Source organism: Lontra canadensis, unplaced genomic scaffold (genome assembly GCF_010015895.1).
Source record: "Lontra canadensis isolate GAN:19392208 unplaced genomic scaffold, GSC_riverotter_1.0 scaffold137, whole genome shotgun sequence".
Taxonomy (NCBI): Eukaryota; Metazoa; Chordata; class Mammalia; order Carnivora; family Mustelidae; genus Lontra; species Lontra canadensis.
The window spans coordinates 2,462,256-2,474,531 of NW_022631131.1; the positions used below are offsets into that span (position 1 = coordinate 2,462,256).

The 12,276-nt window shown below is 38.2% G+C and overlaps 1 protein-coding gene across 2 annotated transcripts in view; it reads left to right on the forward strand.

Moving 5' to 3' along the window:
* Positions 1-12,276, forward strand: part of AP2B1 (adaptor related protein complex 2 subunit beta 1) — a 126,007-nt gene that overhangs the window by 4,776 nt on the left and 108,955 nt on the right. For both annotated transcript variants that reach the window (XM_032843236.1, XM_032843237.1), the window contains exons 2-3: positions 1,945-2,004; positions 8,510-8,615. In XM_032843236.1, the coding sequence (XP_032699127.1) occupies positions 1,968-2,004; positions 8,510-8,615 (143 nt within the window). In that variant the 5' untranslated portion in view covers positions 1,945-1,967. The remainder of the gene's footprint in view (positions 1-1,944; positions 2,005-8,509; positions 8,616-12,276) is intronic.

Genomic DNA, 12,276 nt, shown 5'->3' on the forward strand with positions numbered 1-12,276 from the left:
ACCATATGGCCTTGAGCTCTGGCTCTCAGGTTCTAGAAATCATTTCTGTATAGCGATTTCTCTCTTTGTATGTGTAAGTTCTTACATAATAACTTCAGATTTATTTCAGATCTTATACATGAAGGACTCCTTCTTCAATTTGCCCATTTCACATTTAGTGTACATTGTGAATGGATTAAATAATTATAACATTCTTTGAATTTTTGCTAGGAAGACATTATGAAAATATTATATAAAGCAAGCCCCTGTAACAGGTTAATTTTTAATTATATCAAATGGGAATTTCTGTGTTCTATAATATTTGTTGAGTTCTAGCTCACATAGAAGGTAATTCAGGGAAATTCTGGTACAATCTAAAGCACTCTTGCATAAGGTTCAAGACTGTAAATAGTATCTACTTGGAAAGCGCTCAGCTGAGTTTAATTTCCCTTAGGCTATCCAAGTAGCACAACGTAGAGATCAGATTTGAGCCAGGCTTTTTTCATTATTTCATGTTTATTTGGCTCTTTTTTTATTTTCCTTAATTACATTGATTTGTTTATTGCTTGGTCTTTATTTGCTTGGGTCTTTTCTCTCTGATCCATATTTACTGTTGTTTGCCAAATGTGGTATCACTCAAATTTGCCAAACGTATTATCACTCATGTTGTTTTGGCTTGACAGTAATGAGCAGGTGCCAGGCATCAGTCCTAAATTTGGTAATAAGTATTGTTAATGAGGATGGTAAGGAAGAAGATACACATTTTTGAGTGCAGAAGGAATATTGCTACATGAAAATTTAAATATAGTTAAAGATATCAGCTACCTTGGACAAAGTCTTAAAAGTTTCTTAAATCAGAAAACATTGTCTCATTATTAGGGGGAGAAATGTGGCCAGTCCACGCCCTTTTGTTTCACTAGTAGAACAATGTGTCAGTTGGATTAATTTTCCATTTAACTTGAAGCATTACCTTGAGGCTGGGATCCATGATCTTTTGAGTTTTAACACCTTCTGATTCTTTTTTGTATGCAATGTGACTGAATAAATATCTTTTTTTTTTTGCCTTGTTTTTAACTGTAAAGTGATATTATTTATTATTTGGGAATACTTTTGAGCTAAGTATAGATAGTTGGAAATATGAAAACTGTAATTAAGGAATCCATATTTAGATATTTGCCTCTAGAGATTTATTGTGAAAGAATATTGTCCTATTAATGTAAGCTTTTTATTCTGAGATTCCTTTTTTCAAGAGATTCATGTAATGGTGAATAGGTTGGCACAGTTTTCTCTTTCAACCTTACTATTGCTTCAGGATATGAGCTTTGGAATGACTCCATCTTGAGGTAGGGAGTAAATCAGATTTTCCTTAATGGAAAGTAATGGGGAGATCTTTCAAAACAAACTTTTTCTTATCTTAATATTTGAGTGCCTAATTGAAGATGTATTTGCAGAAAGGTCTAGCTTTAGGTCTTGGAGGCTTGGAGGAGATAATTATGCATAAAATCACAACGCCATAATAGATTATCAATTCATGCCATTTAGCCTATGGATTTTGCCCCAGATAGTTCCTTGAGGCAAGAGTTAACATCCCTAATTACCTTTGCATGTCTTGAATCACCAGTAATGGTGGTAAGGAAGAAAATACCCATTTTTTAGTATAGAAATTCTTTTTTCTTTTTTTTTTAAGATTTTATTTATTTATTTCACAGACAAGAGATCCCAAGTAGTCAGAAAAGCAGGCACAGAGAGAGGGGGAAGCAGGCTGCCTGCTGAGCAGAGAACCCAATGCGGAGCTCAATCCCAGGACTCTGGGATCACGACCTGATCACGAAGGCAGAGGCTTTAACCCACTGAGCCACCGAGGTGCCCCTGAGTAGAAATTCTTGTAAATGTTATTAAAATTAATCAGATGCCTTGCTGGACATTACTAAATTGGATAAATCAATTTTTCTTCTCTTGTTATAGGTGCACATTAAAGATCCAAAACCATGACTGACTCCAAGTACTTCACAACCAATAAAAAAGGTAAGTACGAAAACTTGATGAAGAACTTTTGAGTTCTTTGAGTTTGAGTTCTTCAAAAGTTATAGTGTCAGATTGTTCCCCCTAGAATGTTCCTGACCTCTTCAGACATGCATATTGTGGACTGTCTCATTGGGGATCTATTATTTGTATAGAACAGGGTATTTGAATAAATTATTAAAGGATAGGTTTGTAAAGATAGGGCTGTGATGCACATGATTTTGAGTTGAAGGTTCTATTTTGGTAAGAGGATGAAATCCAATTTGGATCCATTGAAGAGTGGTAGATCTGAGGAAGGCAGAAGCAGCAGCAGCAGCACATTCATTCTCTCTTTTTTTTTTTTAATTGGAAATATTTTATAACGAAGAGTACTATTAAAGCAATATAGGTCACGTAAAAAATAAAAATGCAATTCTCTTTCTCCTTATTCCGGTTCCTGAGGTGAACTCAGGTGTATCCTTAGTTTTTTTCTATGCATATAAATGCAAGTATTAATCCACATGATTACGCAGTTTTTTATCTTTAACAAAAAGAGGTCATGCAATAGTACATAGAAACTTGATATTTTCATATCCCTCCATATATAGATTTACCTCATTCTTTGGGTGTTGTCTAAATACATTCTTTGTACTTAAGACAGGGAACCTCTAGGATGCCTGGGTGGCTCAGTCCTTAAGCGTCTGCCTTTGGCTCAGGTCATGATCCCAGGGTCCTGGGATTGAGCCCCACATCTGGCTCCCTGCTCATCAGGGAGCCTGCTTCTCCCCCTGCTTGTGCTCTCTCTCTGTCAAATAAATAAATTAAATGTTTAAAAAAAATTGAATCTCTAGAGTCAGTTCCATGATTTTTAGGTCAGAGTCTGTGGATTACTTGAAAATAGCTTTAAATTTATAACCTCATCGTCTTTGTAATCAGAAATATAATACTGCTTTATGGGGTGTCTAGGTGGCTCAGTCTGTTGAGTGTATGACTCTTGATTTTGGCTCAGGTCATGATCTTGGGGTCATGAGATCAAGCCCAGTGTTGGGCTCTGCACTCAGCATGGAGTCTGCTTAAGGATTCTCTCCCTCTCCCCCTTCCCTATGTGCATAGGCATGCATCCTCTCTCTCTCTCTCAAATAAAATCTTTAAAGTGTGTGTGTGTGTGTGTTTATATATATATGTATGTGTGTGTGTATGTGTATGTATATATATATAAAGTAAAATCTCTATGTGTGTGTGTGTGTGTTTGTATGTGTGTGTGTGTATATATATGTATATATATATATATATATATATATATATATATATATATATATTATACTGGTTTTTACATACGGCTGTGGGGCTAGGAACTAGGGATTGTTCCTGGGAAAGTCCATCCTCCTCATCTTTTGTAAAATAGTTTCCAAATAACAGCTCCTTTCTAATGCTGTAGATGGCCCTCCCTTTAAAAACAGACCAGCTTTGGAGCATCTGGATGGCTCAGTTGGTTGATGTCTGCCTTCAGCTCAAGTCATGATTTCAGGGTCCTGGGTTAGAGCCGCACATCCTGCTGCCTTCTTAGTGAGCAGTCTGCTTCTCCCTTTCCCTTTATGATCTCTCTTGCTCTCTCTCTCTCAAATAAATAGATACAAATCTTTAAAAGAAAAACAAAAACCACAGAGTCCATCTCCCTTGACTTATTCATTCTATTTATTTATTCAGAAAATGTTTATTGAGTGTCTCCTATGTGTGAGTCATGCTTTCTCAATACTCTAACGGAGTTTCTTTCTTTTTTTTTTAAATTTAATTATTTATTTATTTGACAGACAGAGATCACAGTAGGTAGAGGGGCAGGCAGAGAGAGAGGAAGAAGCAGGCTCCCTGGTGAGCAGAGAGCCTGAAGCGGGGCTCGATCCCAGGACCCTGAGATCATGACCGGAGCTGAAGGCAGAGGCTTTAACCCACTGAGCTACCCAGGCGCCCCACTAACGGAGTTTCTGATTAAATATTCTAATTTCCTTCAAGTCAAAGTAGATGCAAAGGACACCTAATACCCTTTGGTTTCTAAATATAATTTCCCACTAAGGAAGCAGGACTCTTTGGAGAAATAACTGATTCCACGGTAAGTGAAGGGAAAGTACAAGATGAACATGAACTTCTTATGCCACAAAGCAAGGGAGTTCTAAAAAAAATAGTGGGACATGCAAGAAGCAGCGTAGTTTGAAAGGGCTTCCAGTCACCAAATTTAAGATAATTTGAGCAGTAGAAAAAGTGATTATAGTAGTGGATTGTAACCCATCGATTAATACATTTTCTGCACATAAATCATAGTTATCATTGATTTAGTCAAGAGCCATCAGTGAATGCTAAAATGACTAGTAGGTGAAAGTTCAATGAGGAGCAGGACATTTAAATAGTCTTAAGGTTTCCTTTCACAAATTACTAATTACAAAGGAGAAAATAGCAACTTTATAGTATCAGGACCTGATATTTACCACCTTAACCAAGTATTTGATGTTAACATCACCAGTAATGGGACACATTAACATTATTTGTTTCTTGGTGTCATGCATTGAGAAGAACATAACATTCCCTAAGAATTATGCCTGTCAAAATGCATAACCTCAGTGTAATCATGAAGGAACATCTGTGATAAGCCCAACCTGAGGGCATTCTATCAGATAACTGACCTATACCTTTAAAGAATGTCAGTATCCTAAAAGACAATGGCTGAAGAACTGTTTCAGATTAAGACTATAGAGGCATGACAATAAATGTAACATGTGATCCTGGATGATTCTAGATTGGATCCTGGCCTGAGGGGGACAGTGGTAAAATTGCTATGAAGGATATTATCAAATAAATAAAGTCCATAGAATAGATGATGATGATGTATCAGTGTTAAATTTCCTGATTTTGATCATTGCATTATGTTTAGTAAGATAATCATTGTTAGAAATTATACACTGACCTGTTTGGAGCTGAAGAGATATGATGGCTGCCGTTTACTATTATATGATTCAGGAAAAAACATGCAAATACATAGAAAGTATCATCAAGCAAATGTGGTACACTGTTAACAATTGGGGAATCTTGCAACTTTTTTTTTATTATTTATTTGAGAGAGAGAGAGAAGACTGGTGGGGGGGGCAAAGGAAAAGGGAGAAAGAGAGAATCCTTAAGTAGACTCCTCACTGAGTGTGGAGCCCAACCTGGGCTGGATCCCAGGACCCGGAGGTCATGACCTGAGTTGAAATCAAGTGTCAGACACTTAACCAACTGAGCCACACAGGTGCCTGAATCTTGCAACTTTTGAAATTGAAATGATTTTTTTTTTTTTTCAATTTTTTAAAAACCTGGCTGGCTCAGTCAGTGGAGCATGTGACTCTTGATCTTGGGGTGGTGAGTTTGAGGCCCATGTTGAGTGTAGAGATTACTCAAACTCCTACTAAAAAAATTTTAAAAACCCCAAAACAGAGGAGGGCACCCTTTGGTGTCCAGAAGGGAACAAAGAGCACTAAAATATTTTCTAGAAAGTGTAAGCAAATCTATCCTGTTTTGGTCATTTGGAATTATTTAAGGGTGAATAAGCTCTTTTGTAACAATATGGAAACTCCATAGTGAGTTTCTTAATTTTATCAACTTCTAGTCAGTGGCTTTCAACCTTGCCTACACATTGGAGTCACCCAAGGAAATGTAAAACAATACTAATGTCTAGTTCCCTCCACCTGAGACACCCTGATTTCACTGGTCTGGGATATTACCTGACTGTGCAGATTTTTTTAAAGCTCCTCACATTTCTCCAATGTGCAGCCAAGATTGAGAACCATCGCTAGCTACTAGCAGTGCTTGGTAGATTTGATTGGGGGGAGAAGGAAAAAATGGAAGAATTTAGTAAAATTTTATGTATGAGATACCATGTCTCAATTCATGCGCTTCGTGGCTCCCACCCAACTTCTCTATCTTTATTAGTCACACGTCACAAAAACCATTAACCCTGCTTGTCGCTCATTTTCAGTTTTTTTTCTGACATTCTGAAATATTTATTGTTGACATTTTGTATGCTTTGATGACCAAGATATTGTCTATATTGACATAAAAAGATGTCATTTAAAAACTCACCTAACTTGGGACACCTGGATGGCTCAGTTAGTTAACTGAGTCTTGGTTTTGGCTTAGGTCATGATCTCAGGGTGGTGGGATTGAGCCCCACAACAGGCCCCACCCTTAGCGGGGTGTCTGTTGAGATTTTCTCCCTCTTCCTCCCTCTCTCCCTCTCCCTCTAAAATAAATGAATAAATATTTAATTTTAAAAAAATCCCTTACCTACCTCTTCAAACCTTCTCTTGTAGTGAATCCTGGTAACCTTTTTTAGTTCAGTGATCTGTAAAAGTTTAAGACCTACAGATTGCATCACGGCTGGGTAAATACCACATTTTTAAAAAATGGATAGACTGTGTTCCTTTTACTTCCTGCAACACCCACCAGAACTGCCACTGGAACATATTCTTTACGTTTATGCTGGAATTGGAATAGTTTCAGTTACATCCTGTTTGGATTTTTCAGCTCCTGCTTCTTTTTAGAGTGCAGACTTCTGAAACCCTGCTGCTTGTCCTTTACCGTTCCTAGAAGTAAATGATGGGAACCCTAAGAGCTGGATTTGACAGCAGATGACTTGGTGGAGAGGAGAATGACTCTAAAGGGACCAGCTTTTGGGGCTGTGCTATTTTTGCATTTGTTGATTAAAATAAAACCGATTTTTGTAACTTTGTTTGCCTTGCTGGCACTGGATATTGATGTAACAAGCTTTTTTAGTGCTCAGCTTCTGTGTTTCTTACCAGTTTCATCCTTCCCATCCTAAGGCTTTAGCAGATCATGTAGTTTGCTGTCCCCACTGTTTCTATAGTGGTGAATGAGATCTGGTTAAAATGAACATCAAACACAGTCATATAAACATGGCAGAAAATGAGGCAGTATTGTCGAAGAGTTGAAGGCTGTAGAGGGAAGGTTGAACTGGGAGTAGCCGACTGCTTTTTCACAGACACAGTGGTGTCTTTTGTTTTTTCTTTTAAAACCAGTTGCGGTTTATTACCATGACAGCCCTGGCATTTCACTGTGCAGAACCTGAGCACTCCTTCAAGATTGTGCCTTTAAAAATGACTCTGGTGGGGAGCCTAGGTGGCTCAGTGGCTTAAAGCCTCTGCCTTCGGCTCCAGTCATGATCCCAGGGTCCTGGGATCGAGCCCTGCATGGCTCCAGTCATGATCCCACGGTCCTGGGATCGAGCCCCGCATCTGGCTCCCTGCTCAGCGGGGAGCCTGCTTCCTCCTTTCTCTCTGCCTACTTGTGATCTCTGTCAAATAAATAAATAAAATCCTAAAAAAAAAAAAAGACTCTGGTTTGTACCATCTTTTTTTTTTTAAGATTTTATTTATTTATTTGACAGAGATCACAAATAGGCAGAGAGGCAGGCAGAGAGAGAGGGGGAGGCAGGCTCCCCGCTGAGCAGAGAGCCGGATGCAGGGCTCAATCCCAGGACCCTGGGACCATGACCTGAGCCGAAGGCAGAGGTTTTAACCCACTGAGCCACCCAGGTGTCCCTGTACCATTCTTGAAGCTTCAATTTTATTATTTCCATCAGACCAGTTGGATAGGATGGGGCCTTGAAACCTTAAAGTGCTAATTAGAGCAGGGATTCTCAGCCCTGGTTGTGCATTAGAATCACATGGAGGAACTTTAAAAAATATGAACGGGGCACCGGGGTGGCTCAGTTGTTAAGCATCTGCCTTTGGCTCAGATAATGATCCCAGGGTCCTGTGATCAAGCCTTGTGTTGGGCTTCCTGCTCTGCAGGGAGCCTGCTTCTCCCTCACCCACTCTCCCTGCTTGTGTTCCCTCTCTTACTGTGTCTCTCTCTGTCAAATAAATAAATAAAATCTTAAAAAAAAAATGAATGTGAGAGCTCTTCTTGACATGCTGATAGAACCTGAGCATTGTTATTCTCTAAATAGCTCCCAGGTAATATTTAGTTGGAAACCTCTGGATTCAGCAGTCAGGAGACGTAGTTCTAAGAGCAGCTCTGTCACTAACTCACTCTGTGATCTTTGAACCTCAGTTCTTTATTGGTGGGTGAATGAGCAGATATCTGGAATCTCTTTGGTTTGAAAACAGGTTTGTGAACCTGTTTCGTGCCTACATTTATTTTTTTCCTTGGGACCTTGAAATTCTGATGGAAGATCTTCGTCAGTCAGATGCCATTCTCTCCCTATCTTAGTAGATATCATGAGATTTGTTTTTTCCCCCACCCATATACTTCCTAAGATCTGGATTTTACGTTCTTCTCTGGCCATAATCTCAAAGATAGTATTGTTATCAGTGGGTCAATTGTCTGTGGATTTGAATTATACCTGTCCTATAGTTTTTAAATTCTCTTCTTCGATTGCTGCCCTGCCTCTGGTCAGTGGTCATGTTATGTATTAGAGTGTAGTATTCCAGTCTAGTTTTCTGGTTCTGGGATCTCACCAGTTTGCTCTCTTCTTTTGTAGGAGAAATCTTTGAATTAAAAGCTGAACTCAACAATGAAAAGAAAGAAAAGAGGAAGGAGGCTGTGAAGAAAGTGATTGCTGCCATGACTGTGGGAAAGGACGTTAGGTAAGGGTAATCACTCCTGCTGTTGGTCACTTTAGACCCATACCCTATTTTATGACTTCTACTGCTTTTTGTTTAACTGTTGTAATCGTAGAATCTATAAAAACGGGTTTGTCCCACTGAAAGATTGTGAGGAAGTGTTTGTTTTTACGTTAACTCTGTGACAAGTTTTTTTGAAGAATGAAACCAGTTTGATTTTGTTGCATTGAGATCTAACCTAAAACTTCCTAAGAGCTGGCACAGTTACACGTCTTCTGTTGAAGTGTTCAAGAGAAGATGCTAAAAGTGTACTAAAAAGCAGAAGCTCATACCTTCTTTAATTGGCTCAAGCTAGTGTCCTTAACTCTACAACTGTAGATTCAGTTGCTGAATTAAAGATGAAAATCAATGTTAACAAAGTCCATTTTGTCTTTTTTTTCCCCCTCTGTAATTCAGCCAGACCATTTGGAAATAGGTACAGATTATTCACAGGCCCCTGAGGATTCACAAGATTCTTTTCTGGGGATTTGTGAGGTCAAAGCTGTCCTTATAATAATACTTGGGTATTATTTGCCTTTTTTACTGTGCTCACATTTGCACTGCAGGTACCTTAGTGTGAATCAAGGTAGCAGTGCCAAACTGTGACAGTAGTCATTGTATTCGTCACCACTATGTACTTGGAGGGGAAATAGGCAGTTATACTTATGACTATTTTTCGTGAAGCATTAAAAATTTATTTTATTAAGCTTTGAATCTTGAGTATAGGTCATTTTAATATTCCATGTGATAAAGCAGGAATTATGCATAAAGCACTTCTGCTGCATAGCAAAGCGATGGTTGACTTGGAGAAAAACCCTTGCAAAATTGTTTGAATTGGGAAACCCATTTTTAAGTGAAAAAATGATTGATAGGTTATAGTTAATCAGACTTCAGTATTTGGGAAACATTTTATCAAAAATGAACAAAGTGAACCTGTCACTTCTAGAGAAAAAATTTGACATTGGATACGTTTTGAGCTTTAAAGTAAAAATTAGATTGTTGGAAAACTTGTATCTCACAACATGAGCTTGACAGCTTCCCAATACTTACAGACGTTTCTAATGAGCTTGGTAATGAAATTAGTGAATGTATTATTTACATTCAAGTTGATGTGGTGAAATTTGTCATCATTGGGAAGATCTGCATAACTCAGCCAGTATTTCCCAAATGACCACTGCATGTATCACAAAACTATGCGTGGGTAAAAGATCCAGTCAAAATAATTGATAAATGAATACATTTTAATGCAATTAAATGTTAAAAGCTCGATATGGTTTCAGATTTCTCATTGCAACTAACCTTTTTTTAAAAGATTTATTTATTTATTTTAGAGAGAGGGAAAGAGCATGCACACACAAGTAGGAAAGGGGCAGAGGGAGAGAGAGAGAGAATCTTAGGCAGATTCCCTGCTGAGCACAGAGCCTGATGAGGGTCTCGATTCTATGACCCTAAGATCATGATCTGAGCTGAAACCAAAAGTCAGACACTTAACCCTTTGAGCCATCTAGGTGTCCCTCCAACTAACTCTTAGGGAACTATCATTTGCAGACCGAAAAAAGAAAAAAATAAAGCATTTGTCTAGCTTTTCAGTGAATCAAAGAATATCCAGTTAATCTGATAAAGCTGTTAAAATACTGCTCCCTTTTCCATTAACATATGTGTATCATTTTTTTTCTTCAGTCCAAACAGTATTCTACAACAGGTTGAATGCAGGAATGAATACAAAGATCCAGCTGTCTTTTCTTTTCTTTTTTTTTTTAAAGATTTTTATTTATTATTTATTTATTTATTTGGCAGACAGCAATCACAAGCAGGCAGAGAGACAGGCAGAGAGAAAGGGGGAAGCAGGCTCCCTGCTGAGCAGAGAGCCCGATGTGGTGCTTGATCCCAGACAGCTGTCTTTTCTTAAACCAGACATTAAAGAGATTTGCAAAAATGTAAAACACTGACATCTTAATTTTTAAAAAATACAAAATTTTTACTTTAAAATATTTGTTAATGTGAAATACATTTATTATTTTAAATGGATCAGTGTTTTAAAGTATTTCTGTTTTAATTCCTGATAGCGTAAAATATCAGTAGGTATAACCCACGTGAACAAAAACTCTCTGGGGATCTCAAGAATTTTTAGAGTGTAAAGGGTTTCCTGAGACCAGGAGGGTGAGAGCAGTTCCCCCAACCAGATCAGGGGTCCAGGTGGAAACGGTGGCAGTTAGTGACTTAGATATCTTCTTGTGCTTCAGGTCCTTCTGCTATCAGGTGCCCTTTGTTATTGGAGTTTAGTTTGTTAGCATTTGGTTCTTTTTTTTTTTAAAGATTTTATTTATTTATTTGATAGAGAGAGATCACAAGTAGGCAGAGAAGCAGGCAGGCTGGGCGGGGGCGTGGGGGGTGGGGAAGCAGACTCCTGCTGGGCAGAGAGCCCAATGCGGGGCCTGATCCCAGGACCCTGAGATCATGACCGAGCTGAAGGCAGAGGCTCAAATCAGTTTTAAATGTTCATCTGAAAACCATTTTTAGCTTACAGCTCATACAAAAGTAGTGGTGGGCTGTATTTTGTGCACAGGCTATGGTTTTCCTGTCCAGGATCGATCTAGTCACTGATGGGCTATTTTTGCCAAGTATTAAATCTAGATTGAGAGCATCGGTACTGATGAACTGGTAAAGGCAGCATACTTCATTAGCGTGTCTTTTGTGTTCTCACCAAGGTTATTTCTGTATCCTAGAAAAGTGAAACCTCTTTGAGTTTCCTTTTGTATGCTTGGTAAATACTACTTGTTAATCTGTTAATTGCTAATAATTTGTGCTCATGCTATTCCACGTGTCATAATTTAAAAAAGATAATAGATGTCTTAGCCTTAGTTGAAGAGACCCAAAATTTGAAAAATTAGGGAATAATAACATACAGTTTCGTAATAGGTACCAGAGTATGTATATTAAAGACAATAAGAGTTCTTCGAAAGAGAGATCCATGTAAATAGGAGCAGTTGAAGAACGCTTCTTAGAGGAGATGGAATTTGTACTGTGCCTAGATAGCTCAAAGATGCAGAATAATAGAGATTAGGTATTCATAGGTTACCATATTTCAGTCTCCCCTGCAAGTAACTTCAAGTTCAGTGCTGTCTGATAGAAATACAATGTGGGGCATATATAATTTAAAATTTTCTGATAGCCAAATTAAAAAAGTAAAATTAATTTGAATAATATATTTTACTTAACACAGTACATTCAAAGTCCCATTTCATCATGAAATCAATATAAAAAATTATTAATGAGGTATTTTACATTATATTTTTTATTTTATTTATTTATTTATTTATTTGACAAGAGAGCCCACAAGCAGGGGGAGCTACAGAGAGAGGGGAAGCAGGCTCCCTGCTCAGCAGGGACTCTGGGCTCAATCCCAGGACCCTGAAATCATGACCTGAGCTGAAGGCAGAGGCTCAGCTGACTGAGGCACCCAGATGCCCCACATGATATTTTTCATGCTAAGTCTGAAGATCCAATGTGTGTTTGTTGTTTTTCTTTAAGATTTTATTTATTTATTTGACAGAGCACAAGTAGGCAGAGCAGCAGGCAGATGCATGCTCTCTGCAGAGCAGGCAGCCCATTGCTGGGCTCTATCCCTAGACCCTGGGATCATGAC